This window comes from Thermobia domestica, chromosome 18 (assembly GCF_964235325.1).
Source record: "Thermobia domestica chromosome 18, izTheDome1.hap1.1, whole genome shotgun sequence".
Classification (NCBI taxonomy): Eukaryota; Metazoa; Arthropoda; class Insecta; order Zygentoma; family Lepismatidae; genus Thermobia; species Thermobia domestica.
The window spans coordinates 3,294,461-3,316,355 of record NC_137471.1 but is presented as its reverse complement, the minus strand read 5'-3'; the positions used below and the strand labels follow the sequence as shown (position 1 = coordinate 3,316,355).

Sequence of the window (21,895 nt, the reverse complement as noted above, 5' to 3'; positions counted from 1 at the left end):
TTTCAGGCCAGCCATCCTGGGTTTTCCTCATTCACAGCCAGTGAATGCCGAAATGGTACCTAACAATCAAGTTCCAGCCGCTTCCTTCCTTCCTTCCCTTTCCTCGGATAGTTTGATCACCAAGGGACGTCGTCCCTCATATCTGACGCGCTAATTGGCCACAGATGCCGAAAATTCAGAAATCTAATTCCAAATCCTAGTCTCCTATTCCTTCGCCATAACTTTTCTGATCACATAGTTGTCTTTTCTTCTCAGTCTTTCTTTGTTGAATGTTCTTAGTGTATAACTTGGGCTGTTCCCCTTACTCTTTAATTTCTCATGATGTCTCTTCTTGTTATCCCACTCAGCGTAACATTATCATCAATCTCTTTCCCCTGCTTTCTTTATTGGCCATGTTTCTGCTCCGTATTTCTTTGTTGGCCTAACCAGTATGTTTGAATATGAGCCCTTATTAGCCACAATAACTCGTTCACATTTCTCTCCATAAACAAGATAAGCCCTAATGATGGACCCTATTTGAGAAAATTATTCTTTGAAATCAAAGAAACATGTTATTGTGAGACATGTAGTAAGAAAGATAACCTGTCAAAGTTTTCTTATCTCCTGACCTTTTGTAGCATGTTGTCCAGTCAACGCCATTTTTAACTCCTCGCTGCTGACTCTTAGTGGTAGAAACTAGAAACACTACGTGGAAACTAGTGCTCTCAAACGGGTCGGGTTGTCGAGTCAGGTCAATCGGATCGGATCACGGGTCGGGTCGGGTCAGTCAATTCGGGTCACGGGTTGAGAACACTAGTGGAAACTAAACTTTGAAAGTTAACCTTTCGAAGCGCATGTCTTAAAATAACATACGTTTATCAGATTTCACAGAATAAATTTCTGAAATCGGGTCCATTGTTTTGACTCGTAAACTCGACCCTAAGTTTAGAATTGAGAGAAACTTTATTAGAACAAAATATCTACGTAGTTATCCGAATGAAACGTAATTTAGTTTGCTTACGTCCCACGTATATGCTCCGATGCTGGAAAAAAACAATTATAATAATAATGGAATAGCTAAATGAAGATAGTAGAAGGGAACGGTAGAACTCCGATAAAAGCTCACGCACATGGTCCTTGTACACTTCAAAACCCACATAGTGTGAGGAGCGTTTGAACCAGGGACCTCACGTACCGGAGGTGAGCGCTCTCCCACTGTCACCACTTCCTCTGAAACCTGATTTTGAAGCAAATGCAAACAAGGCATTGAAGCAATATAGAACGAAATAGGCAAAACAAAGTGTTCTTTAATTGAAGTAGAGATTAGCGTTGTTACAATTTGAATATTCGAATTATGGATTCTTCGAAAATTCGAAAAGTAACCATTATTCAAAGAATTGTTCGAATATTGAAAGCAAACATTCGAATAATTTTAATAACAGTAGTAAAAATTCCCCGAATAAACTTCGGCACGTTCATCCATTTTTATCATATCTGTAACATTAAGAAACAGTCTTCGATTCCCAGCGGGAGTTCATATGGTTCTGATTGCACGTTAATCAGTAGGTCCACGTCTAATATAGCCTCGCTGCCAAACGAGACGCTAAACTCAAAAGCAAATGAAATGGGCATTTTGCCTAACATCTTGTCTGTAAGTAAAAGGGACCTTATTTCTTATAGTATCAGCATCAAGAAGCTAGATTCTTATTTGAAGTGAGCTCCTTCGTGGCTAAGCGGTTAGCATATGCACCTCTGACGTGGGAGACCGAAGAACGATTCCCAGCGTGAGCTCATATGATTCGGATTCTACGTTAATTTGTAGGTCCACGTCTCACATAGCCTTGCTGCTGCACAGGACGTTAAATTCAAAGTCAAGTCTTATTTCAGGTTGAAAGAGTGATATTGAAAATAGATATCAGACAATATATTAGTTTGTAATATTTTTTTTTCTGAAGCACGCTTTGAGTTTCTGAAAACATAGTGGCGGCGTTACCTGAAAACAATATAATGTATTACTTTAGCTTTGTAAACATACTACCTTCCGTTTAATTTAAAATCTTAGTTTCCAGCGTCCTGTATCCTAGAATTACCAACAAAGCTCGGATTGCGTGTTTGGCAATTAGAGCGTGTATTGTGTAACTTTAAACTGTCCCCATGGGAACGTTACTTTTTTACTACTCACCGTTCTGTGTACGCAAGGGGATTGCTGAAGCAATTTCGCTAATTTTCATTTCGCAAGAACTGAGGCAAGTGCTAATTACGTTACGCAGTTTTGAAGCGGTTGTGAAGCTACTCCGCATCACTGATGTTTGTCGAAGAATCAAAATCATTTCGTAATATTTGCGTGTGTTTTAAAAGAAATTAAATCTCTAGATGAATATTGTTACTATCTTATCAAGCTACTATTGAGTAGGTCGAATTGGATCGAATTATGTTTAGTCTAGTCTTTCTGCCACTTCGCACTACGGCCCCGATTATCCGGAGAATTGGGTGGCAGGGACCCGAGGATAATCTGAAAAAGGCACGCGAAAAAATATATTTCAGCATAAAAGCAATGTTTTATTGTACAAAAAACACATACAAACATGAAAACCCGTTTCTCATACCTCACAACAGTGGTTTTCAACTTAATTCCTATTGCGACCCCTATTTTATCACATCCTCTCGGCAGCGACCCTCTTATAGTTTCTGGTTTGTAGTTATCTTGTGTGGGATTTTTAATATACCTATTGCTGAAATCTCACGATATCCAACTATTTCTATAATAGTTGAATCCATTTCTTGTATATAATTGATACGGTAAATTTCCTAAAAGCGAATGGATTAAAACCAAATTTGGTCAGCTCATTCATATTAATAATATTGAATCCGATCGGTCATACTGTTTCAAAATGGAGGCCATTTGAGAATTTTAAAACATCATAACTAGCTTAATTTTGGGTCATGTGATAAAAAAAAAATAATTTCTAATTTTGGTTTTAAAAAACTTGAACAGTTGTTAAAAATTTAAGTATTTTAAATGACTTAATGTGCGTCACGAAGATTGAATCGGACATTGCTGCTCTAGTGAAATCAGACCATGCTCGGGTATCTAATTAGTTTTCAATTTCAATTGTATTTCAATATGCAGGTTTTGTTGCATTTGTATTTTTCTGGTATTTCAATATAGGCTATAGTTCTAATTTATTTCATATCGTACCTCTTTCGTTTAAATTGATTTTTAAACAACTCTGCACCTGTTGAAAATGTTTAGGAGACCTATTTTGTGTGACATATTTTTATAGAATATGTTTAAAAATATGCCTATCAGAACAAAATTTAAAATAATATTAATTTTTTGTGTATTATATTCTAATTATATTTCTCTCTTCCGCTTATCTGCGCGAACCCAGGTTGAGAAACCCTTTTATAGAGTAACACCGAAATACTATAGTCAGTCTTCGAACTTTCGGGGCTAGCGGGAAATCTCACTGTGTAAAAAGAAATAAATAAATAAAATAAAATAAAATAAAATCGCTAAATGATGTGTTGATATGGGAAGGTACTACAAAATGTACTGTACGTAGGGGGTATATAGTAATAATATTTTTAAGTATATGTCAACCCCCATGTAAAGTTTGTTTATGGTCTGTGTGGCGGCTCACCAGACCACTTATGACAAATACATTTTGTGTACTAGTGCATGCGTTTTGTCTCTTTTTGCAAATTTTTTTTCGAATTGTTGAAAGTATTGTCATGTTAAATACATATGAATTGAGAATAATTCATGTTTATGGTCATGAAAACGTTGGGGAAGAAGAGAAGACCGTCCATGTCCGTAAAAGATAAGTTTGTCTCATAATAAGACGTTTACTTTTGCCGGTACAAATATATTATATATCCGTATTATGGTGGTGTAAGTTATTGAGAGATGTCTTTTGAAAATGGTTTCACTGTATATGAATTCAGCGTCCTAAGATCAGTGGCGGATCTAGAGGGTAAATACTGAAGGGCCAGCCAGAACCTAGACTATGATAAGTATATCATGAATTTACGCAAATCATTTTAATTTGAAATGTGTTTACGCACTTCGGTAACAGAAACTAGGAATGTATAATGTTTCATAAATTAAAAAAAAAAAAAAAAGAATAGAAGGTAATGCTTATTATAACGTTTCAAAAATATATAAATAATATTTCAATTCAGGAGTATAGAAGCAAAACCTGCTAAATTCATTTTTCAATTTTGTCAGGAGACGAAACAAAAGTGACTTCCTTATGTTTCAGAATTGTTGAACAATTGATTTTCTTTAGTGGTAGATTTCACTCATCTGCATTAAGTAGTGACCACTTAAAAAAAAATAATCAACAATTCTAAAACATAAGGGAGTTACTTTTGTTTCGTCTCCTGACAAAATTGAAAAATGAATTTAGCAGATTTTGCTTCTATACCCCTGAATTACTGCTCTGCATGCATTCTGATGTTTTCAAGCAAATAACATTTTCTGAACTGGATTTTTACACTGATTTCAAATATGTAATCAGATTTTTTCGTATTTATAATTCTTTTCCTATGAAATTTACCACAAATATACATTTCCCGATTATACACATAGTATCAGTATTAAAAGTACCTTTCAAAATAATTATCAAATTATATTCTTACAAGAAGACAGTTATAGATATGCGACAATCATTTTGGATATGAGTGTACATAAAAATATATATTATGTATTCTATATTGTAATGTAGTTTGTACATATTGATATAAACATACCTCCCCATTTCCAGGAAAACGTGACATGATGGGGGGAAATTGATGTTATATTCGTAATCAGCACCTCAAAATTATAAGAAAACACCACTCAAACCAAAATCATGGAAACTTTTTTTTTTTAATGCAGAGCAGTGTTATTTGTGTCACTGAAAAAATGGGGAACCCTAGGCCCCCCGGCCCCAGGCTAGATCCACAGTACCTAAGATTATACCTCTGCCCTTACCGCTCCATTGAAACTGAAAAGTTGTTAGATACGAATTAAAGTTCCAACAGTAATTTTTGTACAGTTTGGTTTACCAAACCTGCTTTATATTTTGTAGAAACGCCATCTTAGAAATTAGAAGATGGAAATTGGTATTTTATAATTTTAATGTTCTTAATCAAAATCTTTCATGTTTATTTCTCTCTTGTGTATTTGTTTTTGTTTTTCTATCTACTGGTCAGATCAGTCACACAAGCAGGAAGAGAATAGCCTTATGCCTACAAATGTGAGTTACGTTGTTTTTGTCCATTGTATAACCTCTACGTCATGTAATACATGTATCAGATTGCAACAAACTGTAATAACTTCCTAGTTACATAATGCCGGTGGTCGTTTTATTGTATTGGTCTCAAACTGATATTTTTCTGGACACTTCGAGACTTCAGATCTGAAGCACCACTACTTTTCCAGGTTTTTAGTACCGTCTCTTTCGTGGTATATAGACGGAGGTCCAGACACACTAAAACTTCGTAGTAACTCGACCAACATTTTTACACTTTCGTGTTATAACATAACAACAGAGAAATGATTGATGTAGCCTAAAGATTTTATGTTAAATCTCATCTATACTTTACATTTTCTTATAAAAATAATCTAGTTCTATCACATTTTCTGAGAATATAGATGGCAGTAATTTTATTTTTATTTATTTATTTATTTAACAATCACCAGATACACCTCAGAGGCCACTTTACACTGGATATCTAACAACAACAATAACAATGGAAAGGATTTGGGAGGGTATCGGCCAGGGCCTGTTTAGTAGGTACCATCCCGGCATTTGCCTGGTAGGACTGAGGGAAACCCTGGAAAACCTCAGTCAGGATGGTCGGCAGCGGGATTCGAACCCACGACCTTCCGAAAGCGAAGCCAACGCTCTACCACTTGAACTACTTCGCTTGGTAAATTACAAATCACTTATCTTTTCGGCTGCAGAATAAGACAGTATTAATATGACATTCACGTATTGCATCCCCCTCCTCCACAAAAAATGTGGACCCCTCCCAACAAAAAATTCTGAATGCGCATCTGCTAAAAACTTCCTACTTTCAGACATTCGGTCTGTAGTAGACCGAATGCTAGTAGACCAACACCACAAACCTTTCAGAGTCAGGCAGTAACGCTAATTCTGAACTCAACCTGTCCTATTTCCGTCTATCTAATGTGTAAGTTCTCCTGGAAACAGTGATTTCAGTGGACTTCACGTCGAGTCTCATCGCTATACGAGGACGAACCGTTATAGAAGAGGGAAGCCGTGTAAATCGCAGATCAATGAGATAATATGTTCCTTTCGTACATTACACCAAACACTTTACTTTTCCTTAATGTACACTGAAAAATTATTAAATTCATATTTCGACTCATACTTTGGTGTCAGAAAATTTATTTAATCAAGAGACTTTAATATTCCTCATGTGGTTCGGATTCCACGTTAATCAGTAGGTGCACGTCTCATATAGCCTCGCTGCTGAAAGGGACGCTAAACTAAAACCAAGTCATTTAATATTACCAATACTAGATAGGTAAAGAACGTATGTCTTTATGGCACTGAATATCGTAGTATTTACGTTTTACCTTTATCTATATAACAGTGCCTATATACTTGTTCTTACGGAAGTAATTATGGATATTATCCTTGCTTGATAGACCACCCGCTGTGCTGTTTAGATTAGCGGGTTAATGTGATGCTCAGAAAACAAAATAGTAATATGTCCGTGGAATACAACGCTCAAACGAAACTAAATAACTTTCAATCAAACTCCTTCGTATGATGTACACTGTGACACGGTACTTGTTTACCTGCACCGCTTTCCTCTCCTGAAGGCGGAAATATTACACTTGAGATCTCGTGTGAACCTGCCCAGCAGACATCTTTTATTTCCTACTTGATTGGAGGTAGTGTTGCCAACGTATATGTTAAAAATGCAACTGTAGTCGCATGATAGACTTATTCCAATATCTACATTTATTGCGACAATTATAACAGCAACTATTATCACTCACATACATTATTATACATCCGAAACAATTTTCTCCTACAACACGAAATCATTGGTATTAAGCTTTAGAATTTTACCAACTATTGTCCGGCTCAAACCTCTGGACGTTTGGCGAAAGTCAATGGCATGTAAGAGCGACGTTGTCAGATTTTATTTCCTTTCGAGTACAAGTATAACGTGAAACGCAGACGGAAGAACGAAGTAAACGCTTCAAAATAAGAAGGTGAAAGAATAAACACTGATTTAGATTGACTTGTATATGAAGAAACACACTTAAAATAAAATAATGATCCACTGTACGTAGAATAATGGTTTTCTCCCCTAATTATTTAGAAACGATTTTCTTTTCCCCTAAATATATACTAACATTCTATGAACAAAGATAGTTCTAAGTGCAAATAATGTTTCTCCAAAGCATCGACTATTAAAGGACCTTGCGTAACTTTCATTGGGTGTTGGGAAAAAGAGGGCACGCCTTAAACGTCAAGAAATTTGAGCCAGACAGTAGTAAACTTCGGTGATACTCGTACATGAAATAGAGGTTGACTGAACGGGGCACAAGGATCACTGACGCACCTGGAAATGCTTTCTGATTCCCAAGTCCCTTTCCCTGGCGCACCCACACGGGATATGTACCTGGTCCGCCTTCCCCAAACCACATAATTCAACATACGTTTGTACACTTTCTTAATAAAACTATAGACCCTAATGTATAAAGATTTGGTGTTATACTTCATACGTACTACACTTTTCTTGTAATAACGATCAAATTTATATAATTTTTACCAAGGATCTTATAAAATAGAGGATCTGCCCTTACGACAAAATCTTGAAGCCATTCGTCACAGTTTCGCCACCCCTACTCTGCCCACTCCGCCCAATAGGATCGCAATGTTTTGAGCCAACAATCATGGCGGAAACGAAAGTAGTCAATCAGACGATGGCAGAAACGAGAGTAGCCAATCAGTCGTGCCGATGCACGTTTTTTTTTTTTGGGGGGGGGGGGGTTCCATCGATTTAATAGGATGAAGATACATATGGGCAGATTTTCTATTTATAACATCCGTGATTTTTACTGAAAATGTAGATGGCAGTACTTATTGTAGATGTAATCACTTCCGATTTCAACCACTATATCCTTATAGAGTAGGAACATTACTTGATAATCGACAGTGTTTGTTTATGAAATAAATTATGAGTTTTCTACGAAGTAAATATCAACAAAGGAAAATAATTTCACAGTGCAGTATCAACGAATTAACAGTGTTGTCAATCCAACATTTATTATTCAGTGTTACAAAATAAAGACGCTACAATATCAACAAGTATCCGAATTTTGGAAGCCTGTGCAACACCTAATAATCCAAGTGAGATGGGTAGCGTAAACGCGCATAGTCCAAAATATCTTAGTGTCGAATACTGTGATTATGTTGTACTTTGAAAAAAGAAAAGTGCTTAGATAAATGGCACATCACATCCCTCAGATGATTTTCAAAAGACGTAAAGATTTAAATGTCGTTTGGAATAATACGAGGGTCATCTACAAAATAAAGATAGTTTAGTTTTACAAAATGAAAATCATAATATTTAGTGGAAAAAAAAAACATCTGTTACTACACACTCTACATAATCACTTTCTGCATAATCTACACACTTCTGTACATAATAATTACCTTTATTTAAGCATTTGTCGTGTCTATTCACAAACTTCAGAATTCCTATGTTATACTCTTCTGCCGCTAATTCATTAAGCCAGATGGTCAGTGCATTTAAATAAAAGCCCGCTCGTGCATTTCCAGACCTTGCTCCTAGCGATTTCCACCTTTTTGCTAAGGAGAAAGAGTTCCTGGACGGTAAAAGTTTTGGAAGTGATGAAAAGTTGGAGAATGCAGTGACCAGCTGACGTAATGAATTGGAATTCTGAAGCTCGTGAACAAATTTGACAAATGTTTAAATGAAGGTGATGTTTATGTAGACAAGTGAAAGAAGCTTCAGGTAAGTAAAAGAATTGGTTTTTCGAATAAATATTTTTTTATTTTCTAAAACTAAACGGTCTTTATTTTCTGATGACCCTCGTATATCCTAAATTGTTCCGGAGATACGAAAAACATGGATATAGATTGCTATATGCTTAAAATGGCATATTTCAAAGAAATTTTAAAAGTGATTGTTGCTTTCCTGTTGTGGTATAACTTTACAGGAATCATTTTTGGTAGTTCTAATTACAGCGTTCTCACAATTTACATAATTTTATTTTTAGGTGTTTCGTAAGATTTTAAATTTCACAGTTAGTATGCCAAACACTGAAAAAGATTGATTCATTACGACCAAACATCGCAAAAGCCAATTTTTAAATGAAATTAATGAAATAAAATCTGTTTTACGTCCCACTATTATGCCGGTTAGGCTAAAGGAGATGGTGATGATGAGTAATGAATGAAATGGTGGAATGAAGAAAGTGTGAGGAAACGGGAGAACCCCGAGGAAACCCACGCACACGGTGTTTGTCCCACAAAGTTCACTTGGGGGGGGGGGCTGGGATCGAACCCGGGACCCCAAGCACCAGAGGTGAACGCTCTACCACTGAGCCACCGCGCGCCCCCCAATTTTTAAAGTTGCGAATTTAAGCCACTCCTTAACATTTCACAATTGAATTTTGGACTAAAACTCTGTTTATATTCAGTCGTGTATAAATCTATGGTATATTGGCATAAGTGAAAAAAGAGTATTTTACATACTGAGTATTCTAAATACCAATGCTTTGTCTTTTCCAGATTTGACCATGTGCCCGCTTTGGCCTTTCCATTTACTTCTGCTGTACGCCTTAATTTTGGGCCCACTATGGATGTTGTCGTGTGGAGTGATTTCTGCAGCTGCTGCATCCACTTGGAATGTCACATTCAGTCCTGAAGAAGTAGCTCGCTTGGTAGAAGGAAACACGGCTACAGTCAACTTCAACACCAGCGACTTAACCGACGATGAAATCGAAAATTGTGTAGCGAAAGTTGTGAGTGATAAAGAAATAGTGGCATCTATCCCTGATCATCGGACGTATATTCTTCGTACGGAGCCGTTTGGAGACGGACTATGGTCATCAGCCTTCAATGTCACTGGTAATTTCTTAGGCTATGCATCTGTGAAGCTACGGCTCTTTGATAAACAGCAAAAATTGGTAAAAGAGAGTGGTGAAGTGAAAGTTAAAGTAATCCGCGAGAAAAAGACAATTGATAAAATATTTAATTATAGTGTTGCTATTCTCGCTTCTATCATTTACATCAATATGGGCTGTGCGTTAGACTGGGAGATTTTGAAGAAGACAATCCGTAGACCCATCGGGCCAGTCATTGGATTTATCAGCCAATGTGTTTTCATGCCTCTGGTAAGTTGTAAATTTACTATTCTAGAGATAAGACATAGTATTCAGATTTTACAGTAATTAGGGCAAGGTAGGATAATATATTCTAAATATCAGTGCTATATTATTGTTATTATTAAGTATTTTGCCTTTTGGTAACGCGGATATTTCTCGATCTTCAGCTTCCTTTTTTAATTCCCAATATTTTATTATATTCTTCAAATCGTTGATCAGTTTTGTTCTTGTTGTTTCTATTCCTCGATTTCCTTCCATCGTTTCTTCTATGGCGGTATGAAGAAGACAATTTCTTCGCAAGATATGTCCAATCCAATTGGCCTTTCTACGAAGGATGCTGGATTAAAGTGTCCTTTTCTCTCCTATCCGTTTTAAAACGTCGTCTTTTGTTGCTCTCTCTGTACATTTTATCTTTTCCATTTTCCTCCAACAACACACTTCGAAGCTCTAAATATTTCTTCTCTAACTTCCGCAATGTCCAAGTCTCTGAACAACATAGCCCAATGTAGCACTCCATATGTACTCCATATGTAGCACTTGACCAACTTCTTCGTTAATCCAATATACCGGTATTATATTACGTTGTGATACTTGGATTGTTTTCGATCTTTTTCAGCATTAAATTAGTTTGGGATTAAAAAAAAATAATCTTATCTTCATTAATGGCAGGTCTTGTAGAGCAACTGTGTCCGTTCGTCCATCTGTCAACAAGTATCACAGCCAAAAGGGTAAAAGATATTGAGGAGCATTTATATATCAGGTTACCTAAAAAGGGTTCTGCTTTTTGTAGTCAAAATTGAGAATTCATTTATTGTGATTTGAAAACAATATTATGAAATCACATTTTCAACATTTTGTTCGATAGCCTTCTGAAATTTATCAGACAATACCATAATCCCATTACTATAGAACTTCTGTAGTTATCAGGCAATACCGTAATCTCGTTGCTATAGAACATCTGTAGTTACCAGGCAATACCACAATCCCGTAGTAGAAGCAGACAAAGTATTCTACAGGTACCGTTAGGTACTATAATTAATATAGAAAGTACTATGCTGTGTTGGCATCGGGTTGGGTTAGGTCATTAGGGTTTGTTGACCTGTTTACGTGTATTGGAAAGTTGTTATATTTCTGTTTTTAGTTGTGATGACATGGAAAGGTCTTTTTTGAGTTTGTATGCGTGTCTTTCTATACTGGCTATTTTTAAAAATAATAATGGAAAATTGAATTAAATCTGTTGATACGTCATTTTGAGAGAATAAAAGATTACACGTACAATATACATTTAACGGTTTGATTTTTATGAAATCTCATAAAGTGGGAGGAAACCATTTTATTAGAAGGTAAGAACACTTATAATGTGTGATACGCACTGGGATTGAACCCGGGACCCTTATTATTGGAGCTGAATACTGTATGATGGGAGGGAAATATTTATTCATACGTGACTTTTCAATTTGTTGGATCGTATCTTTTTCATTCTTTCGCTTTTTATTTTTAATGGTTCGTATGCCAGAGCATACTCCTAAAAGCAACTATGTTGTGAACGTGGTAAAACTTCGTGCACGGTATGATACACTATGATGGTACATATACAGAGCGTGGTTTCCGTACGTCTGTTGCTGATGAACTTAAGACATGAACTGAACTTTTCGCGCGCTTTTGGAAAACCGGTTGGGTAAGAGTGATGATGTGTGATTGCTAAAACTGGAATTTTAATACAAAGGAAGACCATTGACACGTTTGGTAACCATTACAGAATACCGCCAGACTGATAGAAATAACTTTGGCGCCACGGTAGGTGAACAAAAGGAAGATTGCAAACGTGGGAGATAATCATCACAAATTGGGGACAAACTAATAAAAATAACTTTAATGTTGGGAATGCCGAACACGTGATTACCTTGCGGGTATGAAAATACTTTAAATACAGGTTATAAGAGACAAAATATATAAAGATACATCATGCAGTCGTATGAGAAGAAGGATCTTTGCAATAGCAATATTGAAGCAATATCTGATGCTGAAACAGAAATATACGAATCATCGTCAGATGAAGAATTTGATTTTGATGCATTAGATTCACCAGCGCTAACAGTTTCATCAACACCGCCATCATCACCAATTGTATTATCAAGAACATCACGATTTTGGGCTTTAGATTGTTGTTGTAATAGTGAAAAAGTGGATCGCGAATGTATAAAGAAGGCTATTGAAAAATGGAATTTTAATGAAACACTAATATGTGAGGGATGTACGACAGGATCTAATCATGATTTTGATCATGATTGTATGACGACGCGTCCAGAATTATTGGAAATCCGTGCTTGGAGTATTATAGCAAGTCCTAGTGTTGAAGATGATGTGTTTTATTTGTACGCAAACACGCATATTATCGGACTATTAACAAGAGAAAAATTTTATGACGCCTATGTGGAATTATTAAGTGATACAGACTATTTACCGGAATTACTAGAGATCTTCATAAGAAAAGACAAACGGAAAGCGAATATTTCAGATTGAAAAAATGTATTCGAATAGTGCTAGTGTCTCATGTGTGTTATGTAATGGTGAAAACATTAATGTAAACTGTGTATTAAAAACTATAAAAGTATACTTACACAACAATAATCCAATGGAATGCGTGGAATGCAAGTTACATCTTCCTCATGAATGTAGACATTTTCATAATACTGGATCATTTGCAGTGAAGTATTTATCTCTTGACAAAACTCTTAGTGAACTCTTTGAAGTGTTTGAACAAGAACATAGTGAAATCTCATTTCGATGCTTTATGCAAAAAACTTGTGATCTTTTACAAAATACAGAATTTGTTGGACAGATAATTCCGTTTTTTATTTTTCATACAAATGAAATTTCACCATGTGTAAATCAGTATATTATTGATATTCAAGGTTTTAAAATGTCTGATAACGAATTTATTATTCGTGAGTTTTGTTTAACTGCATGCGATGATACAGTAAATTTCCATTGCTTGGTAAAATCACCAGTTGAATATAATTTATTATCACTAGGATGTCAAAAACAAATTGACTGGTTAACATTAAATTTGCATGGATTGAAATGGGATAGCAAAACTGGATATACTGTATCATGCATACGAAACCTTGTATATCAATTATGCGCAAAGAATTCAACCTTTTATTGTAAAGGTTTAGAGAAATCTCTTTGGATTAAAAGAATATTTGCATTAGATAATGTCATTGATTTAGAAACAAAACATTGTCCTTCATTAAATGAATTATGTGGAAATACATTTAATGAATATTGTTCTTTTCACACAAGTATTGTAAAGAAATCAGGATGTGCATATCGTAATGCACAACAGTTGAATTATTGGTGGAAATATGAAAGATCAACAGCATTAACTAATGCATTATCAAGATTGTAATGAGGAATTGTAAATAAAATGCATGGGTGTAAGTTTAAAAAATTTATTGTAAATTAAAAATGTAAATTTAAAAAAAATAAATAAAAAAAAATTAAAAAAAAAATTATTTGTGTTTTCTTTTTAAAAATTTGTTTACATGTTTATAAACAATAGCATCATTCTTTTTCAAAATTTTCTTGTTAAACAATTTTAAACACTTTTCAAATGATTGAGTGCGAATAATATGATGCAGAAAATATAAGACAAAATAACCACATAACACAGAATTATCATGTTGATATTGTTGAATATTTGTAAAGTACATTTTAGTATTTTTCGACAAAAAGTTTTTTATTTCCTTGGGAATGTCCATAGCAAGACTATCAAAGTAGTATCCATGTTTTTTCTTATTGATGTACACTGCAACCCAGTGGGAACCAGCAGAATCAGATGTATCAAGATTAATCACAAGTGCCGCAGGAGGTTTTACCGTTACAGGAAGTTTGTCAATAGGGTAAATTCCAGTAACACTTGCACCAGTCACTTTATCAGTTAGTAACACTTTTAATAATTCATCACTATACATGATAAAGATTATTTTTAATTGTAGTAGGTATGTAATTATCACTGTTATTTACATGTAACACATAATCATACACTTTCACATATTCACTATACAGTAATGCTTCATGAACAGTACATCTATATTGTCCGAAACGATGCTTATTATGTGCACACCGATGAACGTGAAAACTTAATGCAGTATACTTTGGACAGTTTATTTCTTCCAAATTTGTAACTTCTCTTTGAAGAATTTCTTGAAGAAAACACTTTCTATTTATTCCGTATGTGTATATGGTTGTAGTATTTGAACAATATGTTTGAAGAATTTCCTTAAGATGTGAATATTCTACATCCCCTTCGTGCCAGGTAATGCCATACACATTCTCACCTAGATATTTGTTTGTGCTTATGATTGGCTCAGATAAGTTATTTAAAGGAAATGGTGGTTTAAAAACCCAATTTTGAAAAAAGGGAACGTCAGGATTTACAATGGCTAGCTCTTTTATAATAAACTCATCTTCGTTATCATGATACGCCGAGAAGTGAACAACAACCCGCATTGTACTCAACTAAATAAATTAGAAGGTGTTATCAGTATAAATATTTCTGTCTTTGTCTATTTGTGCTAAAGAATCGAATTGTGCGTACACAATGCATGTAACAGGTTCAGTTAAAGTTTCTGAAAATGATACTTTTAAATTTACAGGGGAATCGCGTACTACATCCCACGTGTTATCGTCTAAAGTTACTGTTGGAGATAGAATAAATGCATACAGAGCATATCCGTTTGGATACTCATCAAGAGTAACAGTATGTGAATAATTTTGATAATATATACCAGTACCTGAAATCAAAGTATAGTAACTTAGAAGGTATAAATTATTATTAAAATCAGGTGTGAGGGGGTTGGGAGGAAATGATTTTGAACCGACTTGTAATTGCAGTTTGTTAACGTTAAAGTTTCGAAATTCAAAGGGATTAAGATGTGATTTCCCATTGAAGGCTGTGTTGGAGATGAAACCAATAATCAGGCCTTTAGGAACATTACCCAGGAAAAGATTATCAAGGCTGTAAGACTTTACTTGTGCAGGTATAGTATAAGATCTTGTTTCCACTCTCGTCAGAGGTAACTTGGCTGTTTCCGAACCCATTCGTGTATTTAATTGCATAGCTAAATCTGCAGCTACATCAATACGTCGTACATGAAGAATAATTTCCTCAAGTGCAACTTTATAACTTGTATTTTCAGCAGACATTAAGCAAAAATTATCTTTACTACGATGTAGTTTTACACGCAAACTTACTTTGTTAGGAAGCATACGATCTAAACTTACAATATCCGTATGAAGACGACCATACATTTCAAAAGATTTACTATTTTTCACCTTATTAGCACGTTTTTGAAAACCAGCATTTGTATTATCTAATTTATTAAAATTTTTTGCAGTATCTTTATGCCACATGGCACATGCTAAATGTGTTTGAGAAGCATCATGAGAATAATTTAATAATGTTTCAATGTATGCACGATAAGGATAAGATCCTGATGAAGAACTAATTAATTTATCATTTAACGAAATATCAATTTGACTAAATAAAGAATGTAAGAAATTATTTACGGGTGCGACAACATCATCGTTAGCTAAAGTTGTACCATCAGCTTTAGTAATTTTACAACGTACATAAAGATATAGATATGCAGGATGAATAAATTCACCTGTTTCTCCCGGAATAACAAATTCAATAGGTCCTTCTGAGGTTAATGTAGAAATAGGACGATATTCAGCATTTGTAGTTGCTTCAATAGCTGTTTGTGTCATTGGTATAGAAAAGAAATCAAATTCATTGGTACAACATTCAAAACTATTTGAATTTAGGAACGCCATTATGAAAAGATGTCCTGTATATGTTTACGTTTTGTTGGTGGTCCAAACTTTACAATTGCAGGAGCTTTCCTCTTGCGTGACCGTCTCTTGCCGTTACCAGTTAGCAACTGTCCAACTTTATTAATTGCTTTTGTCTTTAAACTATTACCAGCTTCTTTTACACGTGCACGAACCGATTCTTTAAATGGTCGATTTTCTAATACATCACCCGCAACTTGCATACCGGTTTGTAATGCTTGACGTCCTACAGTTTTTGCACCTTGTTTAAGAAATGGTAAAGCAAAACGGAATAATCCTTTAAAGAAACTACCTATACCATGTCCCCTTTGATATACAGGTCCTGAAAAATATGGTATTCCGCGCCCACGATGATAAGTAACACGTCTTGCTCTCATTTTTTTTTTATTATTATTATTATTATTATTATTTAGAAGATGCCGGAGAGCGTTTAAAATGTAGTGTTACGGTCAGTGTCCCAGAACGAAATGGCAAATTTCGCCCTGCATGATCTTTTAATAGTATTTCAATAGTGTTAAAACAAAATTTTGCAAGTGGCATATAATGAATATCTTCAAATGTAATTGTTTGAACTTTTCCATATTTAATATCAGAGATTGTTGCTATACGTAATAATGGTGCTTTTGTATCACCTAAAAATTGATATTGTATAATATCTGTATAAATAAAAATTTGATGTGGATATCCGATATCTATGTATGGTTGTTTAAATCCGTGAGATTCTTTTACAAGATCTGATTTTTCAGAAAAACCTAATTGTAAAGCTAATGTAGGCGACAATGTAACTGATTCTACATGTTCATCACATTCAACATGTACAACATTTGAAAAACTAAATTTTATAAAATTCGATATTGCGTTTAATTCTTCTAGTAAATGATGAATGGATGGATAATATCCAACAAGAATTTTACTTTTCATAGGTTCTGCATTTTTAAATTTGTACCATACAACGTTTTCACCCGCGGTAACATTATAACATGTTAATGGAATATGTACTTCACTTAATCCTACATACCAATCGGATTCTGATAAACGAATATTATTTTTTAATTGATTAATAAAATGTGTTGGACTATTTGTAGGATATACATCAGCACTAGCATTTGAAACTAATGTAATGTAAAAACTATCATCAATACTTTCAGAAATCATTTTCGTTTAAAGTGAAGTGTTAGGTTTGAAGTTCCAAAACGAAATGGTAATTTTAACCCGTGTTCATCTTTTAAGTTTACTTCTATTGTATCAAAATATTTCTTTTCAACTTTAACATAATGTGGTGTGTGAAATACAAAAGATTTTACATGACCGTGTTGTACATTATATGCACTAAGTTTTCGAACTAATGGACCTATATTTTGTTGTTGTTTTACAATATCAATGCAAACATTAATTGTATTGGGAATATTATAATCTAAATCACATGGAAATTTTCCACGTGCTAATATTAATTCAACATTTTTAACTTTTGTGTATATAACATTTTTAACATCAATCATACATTGATCTTCTAATTTTAAAGAATGTTTAATAACAATTTGATTTTTATTTTGTAAATAGTGTAACATACGAACATTTTCAGGAATTAATTGTAGAATTGATTCAATTGATGAATAATATCCCGGTGTTATTGGAACATGGTAGCGTTCAACTTTATCATCGATAACATTAGTAATTATAATTTCTTCATTTTCACCAACATTGTAAAAACTCCACGGAATATTAATTTGTGTTAATGCAACACCCCATTCCCCATCACTTAAATCAATAGGTTGTGCCAATTTAACTCGAAATGATGATGTGGTATTATTATCAAAAAGATTGCTACTTGCATTTGAAGGAAGAGTAACGTAAAAGTCGTGTGTAAAGTTCGAATTCATTTTGCAGACTGAATAGAATCTGATCTAATCCACGAATTCATACTTGATGGATATCCTAACCATTTTACATACATCCACCCTTTTTTACGTTTTAATACTTTTTCAATGAGATATGTTTTCTTTGAATTTATAATTACTTTTTGTAATTCTTGTGCATAAAATATTCCTTTAATTTCTTCACCGTTCCAATCTTTTAATTTGTAAGTGACAGGATCTGACTTAATACATTTGTCAACAATAAATATTTCTTGTGACCATTTAGGTAAATATCCTTTTTCTAATACATGTTTATACTTACTAACACGTACATAATCACCCTCATTAAATTTACATGTTATATTCTTTTTATTATTTTTATTTCCGTATAATGTCTCCCACACTTGATTTACATTGGAATCATTTACTTGTGCAGGTGCCATTTTAATACTTGAATGGTATGAATGATTATAATTTTTTACAATTTGATCTAATACATTAATATAACGATAAGTATTCTTTGCAGTAAAATAACGATACAATCTTTCTTTTAATGTCCGTATAAAACGTTCTGCTAACGCGCATTTAATTTCGGAATGAACACTATAATGATTAATTTTATATTCTTTAAACAATTGTTTTACATGACGATTATAAAATTCACCGCCTAAATCTGTTTGTACGTTAAACACGGGTAACTTGAAATTTTTAAAAATTTTTGTTATTGCTTTTACCATTTCAGGGCCTTTCTTTGTTTTTAACGGAACACAATATGCATAACGTGAAAAAATATCAATACAACATAATATATATTTATAATTATTATTATACTTTGCAATATTTTGCATATCTGCTAAATCCATTTGTAATGTTTCATTTGGTGCACTAACATAATACTTTTTACGTTCAAAAACTTTACGAGCTGGTGCATGTAATGTATAAGCATCTTGAGAAGCTAACCAATTTTTAATTTTCTTTTTAGATAACTTTGTTTTGCGTTGTAATGTTTGTATACTTGATAAAGAATCAGGATTTGAATAATCATAATATATTTTTGATAATTTTGTCATTTTTACATACTATATTCTTTCCACTGTTTAAATAAATTAGCAACTACTGCAGGACTAGTAGATTTTCTTACTTTACGAATACGTTGTCTACTACTACTACTACTACTATTTACTTTTGATGCTGGTGTGCTAATAGGTGTACCAATAAATTCTTTAGGAACATTAAGATCTTCTAATAAATTTTTAAATTCATGAATACCTAAAGGATTTCTTGAATATTTTCTTGTACGAACAACATCATTTACTAAATCTATAATATTTGAACCTGGTATTGTTTTTCCTTGAATACGTACAATGCCAGACTTATCCCACTGAATTTTATCAGAACTTGTCAACTGTTTTAATAATAGATCTGTTTTCCTACGAAGTGTTTTCGGTACTGATTGTAAAATGTCTGATACAAATGGTAAAATAGAAGTATTGCTATCTTGTTTGGAACTTGATGATAATTTTTCTTCTTCTTCTTCTTGAATGATAGGTAAAGTAATAGGCTTATGTGAAGAAGAAGATGTATACTGTAAATAACGATGCAAAGCTTGTTGATATAATTTCCACTTTTGTTGTACACTAAGATCACGACGTTTTAAGATATTATTCATTTCTTCATCTAAACGTGACTGATGTGAATCTATGGATTTAAGATTTGATTGAATTTCATGTACAGCATTTTCAGGAACTAAAATCATTTTACGTAATTCTGACATATTTAACGACTGAAAATACTACTTCCTACTGCTGCAAGAAGTGGTCCCAAGATTAACGGTAAAAGCGCACCACCTTTTTGTAGTAACAACTTCTTCTTTTTATTTAATGCAGTACGCTGCTGAGATAGAGCACGTAAGATCTTTTTATGTCTACGTAAACGTTGCTTCTGACGAGAATTTAAAGGAATGTTTCCTTTTATTGTGTTTTTAGCTACTTGAGATATTGTTCTTATTAAATCCCCTGAAGCATTTTGTAAAATTTGTTTTCGTTTTGCATTTTTGCATTTGCACAGAGCACGGAGCGTGCTGTAGTGTTGTTTCACCTTCAACATCTTGATGTCGACTAAACAAAAATTTCTGTATGCATGTCTTTTACGTTAGCGTACACATGCATGATTTCATTCGGAAAAATATTTGTACGTATTCGCAATGCATCGTTTGTTTTTTGTGTCAAGTCAAATAATAAATAAGTGTGAGGCTCCCGTGTTACCTCTTCGAACACACTCACGACTTCTTTACTATACCGAGGCATAATTTGCCTTGCTAAATATTGTATTTGTAATTTATCACGTGGATTTTTAAATACTATAATATAATGTGCATTTAAACTAATATCACGTGCATGTTTTCCTTTTGGAAATAAATTTTGAATAATAAATATTACAGTTAACTTTTTATGATGTGCATACTTTGTAAATAAATTAGCAACATCGCCATTAGTTTCCGACATTAAATCATCAAGTATTAATAATGAATTTTCTTTAATTTCAAAATTATTCATGTCAGGTATTCCCTCTACAAAACGTATTTTTGCATTTGCATCTAATTTTGGTATTACTGCACCATAACACTAAACAATATCATTAAATTTTATACTAAACATTTGATCACATTCATTAAGTAAACGATTTACAAAACAAGTTTTACCAGCCCTTGAAGGACCCGCAATTAAAATAGTAGAGGGATGTTGAAACTTTAACATCTTGTAATCAAATGAATGCATACAATAGAGACTTTGCTTTATATACACACTCACACTCATACATTTACATATTTTCAAACATGTGAATTTTAATATTTTCACAATCGTTGATTGTTCGGAGTATACATACTAATGAAACGGATAAAAAATCACTGGGATATAAAATTAAAACTTGAAATGAAAAAAAAATCACTGGTATATAAAATTAAAGCTTGAAATGAAAAAAAAATAAATTATGAATAAATTAAAATAAATTACGAATAAATTAAATATTTTTAAGAACGGTTATGCTGTGCATACGAGCAGGTTAAAAAAAAAGAGACATTCATACAACTCACATTCATTCATTCGTGGGTCTATAACCGTAAGGTACACTTGCACGTTTTTGTATTGGTTCATCGTCAGTTACGTCAGGTTCGTCAATACGTTTTCGTTTTTTGTTGACCTCACGGTGTGTCTTTGTTTCTCTACAGCTAAAGATACGGAACCCCGGTCTACGAACGATACTGTTTGGGTTCTCTATTACTGTGGACTCTAATTGTCCAGACACTAATTTATAGAAACTCTCAAAGTTAATTTTTTGAGAGGTTCTATCGTTTAGTGTTATCCCCCTAATTTTGAATATATCGCGAACATCCCCTTGGGCATTTGTTAGCCGCATGGCGTAGTTTTTACAGCCAAGACCTATAAAGGTTGTAAACTCCCAACCTTCAGGAATTTCATTTGTAAGATCACCCAAATAGTTTCCGAGCGGTAACAAGGGTTCCTCATCTTTTTTCTGTAGATACATGATACTGTCAGTGTCACAGTAAATTGCTCTGTCAGGTCCTACAGTCGTCAGTAGTTCGTAAAGTCTAAGTCTAGCCCACGAAGTAATAAATGCGGCTAGTATCACATTAGAAAACGCTAACGGAACGTTTTCGTTTTCAATGTCTCTGTATGTGACAATGAGATGGTCATCATCAATTGGTACCACACTTTGAATTTCATACCTTGCCGTAGTTAAATACCTAAGAAATGTGACCTCATCACTAACAATTATACTCTGTGTCATATCT

General features: G+C 33.8%; 1 protein-coding gene across 2 annotated transcripts in view; it reads left to right on the top strand.

The window, feature by feature from the left end:
• LOC145675571 (ileal sodium/bile acid cotransporter-like) overlaps positions 1–21,895 on the top strand; it is a 121,309-nt gene that overhangs the window by 34,737 nt on the left and 64,677 nt on the right. For both annotated transcript variants that reach the window (XM_081746090.1, XM_081746089.1), the window contains one exon: positions 9,771–10,375. In XM_081746090.1, the coding sequence (XP_081602216.1) occupies positions 9,779–10,375 (597 nt within the window). In that variant the 5' untranslated portion in view covers positions 9,771–9,778. The remainder of the gene's footprint in view (positions 1–9,770; positions 10,376–21,895) is intronic.